Source organism: Varanus komodoensis, unplaced genomic scaffold (genome assembly GCF_004798865.1).
Source record: "Varanus komodoensis strain SLA01 unplaced genomic scaffold, ASM479886v1 scaffold1, whole genome shotgun sequence".
NCBI classification, from domain to species: Eukaryota; Metazoa; Chordata; class Lepidosauria; order Squamata; family Varanidae; genus Varanus; species Varanus komodoensis.
In genome coordinates, this window is record NW_025335268.1 from 73,848,991 (window position 1) to 73,849,953 (window position 963).

At 54.9% G+C, this 963-nt stretch overlaps 1 protein-coding gene across 1 annotated transcript; it reads right to left on the bottom strand.

The window, feature by feature from the left end:
• Positions 1-209: 209 nt before the first annotated feature.
• On the bottom strand, positions 210-659 carry LOC123022879 (calmodulin-A-like). The gene has a single exon (XM_044428979.1). It carries the CDS (start codon positions 657-659, stop codon positions 210-212), a length of 450 nt encoding a protein of 149 aa, XP_044284914.1.
• Between the last annotated feature and the right edge of the window lie 304 nt (positions 660-963).

The window sequence follows — 963 nt, forward strand, 5'->3', positions numbered from 1 at the left end:
AGGACCAGACTTGGTTGCCACACAGCCGCTCCCTCCAGACTGCAGACAAAAGCAACATAATCACCACAGTTCTCCAGCAATCATTAGCCACCAAATCTTATTTGAGTCGCCCACCTCAGCCGTGCCCTGCAGAAGAGAAAGCGGACACACAAAAGCCAGAGATCAGCTGGGTCGACCGGTGGTGGAACCAAGTCCCTTGGACATGTTCTTCACTTGCAGGACATGATCCGCAGGAACTCTTCGTAGTTCACCTGCCCATCTCCGTCCACGTCCGCCTCCTTGATCATCTCCTCCACTTCTTCGTCCGTCAACTTCTCGCCAAGGTTGGTCATGATGTGCCGCAACTCGGCCGCGCTGACGTAACCATTCCCGTCCTTGTCGAACACCTGGAAGGCCTTCCGGATCTCCTCCTCGCCATCGGAGTCCTTAATTTTCCTTGCCATCAGGTTCAGGAATTCGGGGAAGTCCACTGTCCCGCTGCCGTCAGCATCCAACTTTTCAATCATCTCTCGCAGCTCGGCTTCCGTCGGGTTCTGCCCGAGGGACCGCATGACTGTCCCAAGCTCCTTGGTGGTTATGGCTCCATCCCCATCCCTGTCAAACAGCGAGAAGGCCTCCCTGAACTCCGCAATCTGCTCTTCCGAGAGATGGTGAGCCATGCCCTGCTTTCCGTCTCGGCGCCCCTCCGATGGCGATGCACAGCCTTGCTGTTCTCCCGTGCGGTGCAGAAATGCTTCTCTCCGCTTTTTGGGATTTGCCAGCTAGCAGAGGTGTCTCCTTTGGCACATGGCCTGAGAATGATCTAGTCCCCGGGGAAAGAATGGGCAACACTCAGGCTGCGATTCTGCTGGAGCAAACCAAAACATGGACATAAACACGAGGACACCACGCCCTGTAATTATATAACCCGCCATTCTGGTTTCAGCAACACTTGCGAAAGACGAACGCACAAAGAACTTGGAT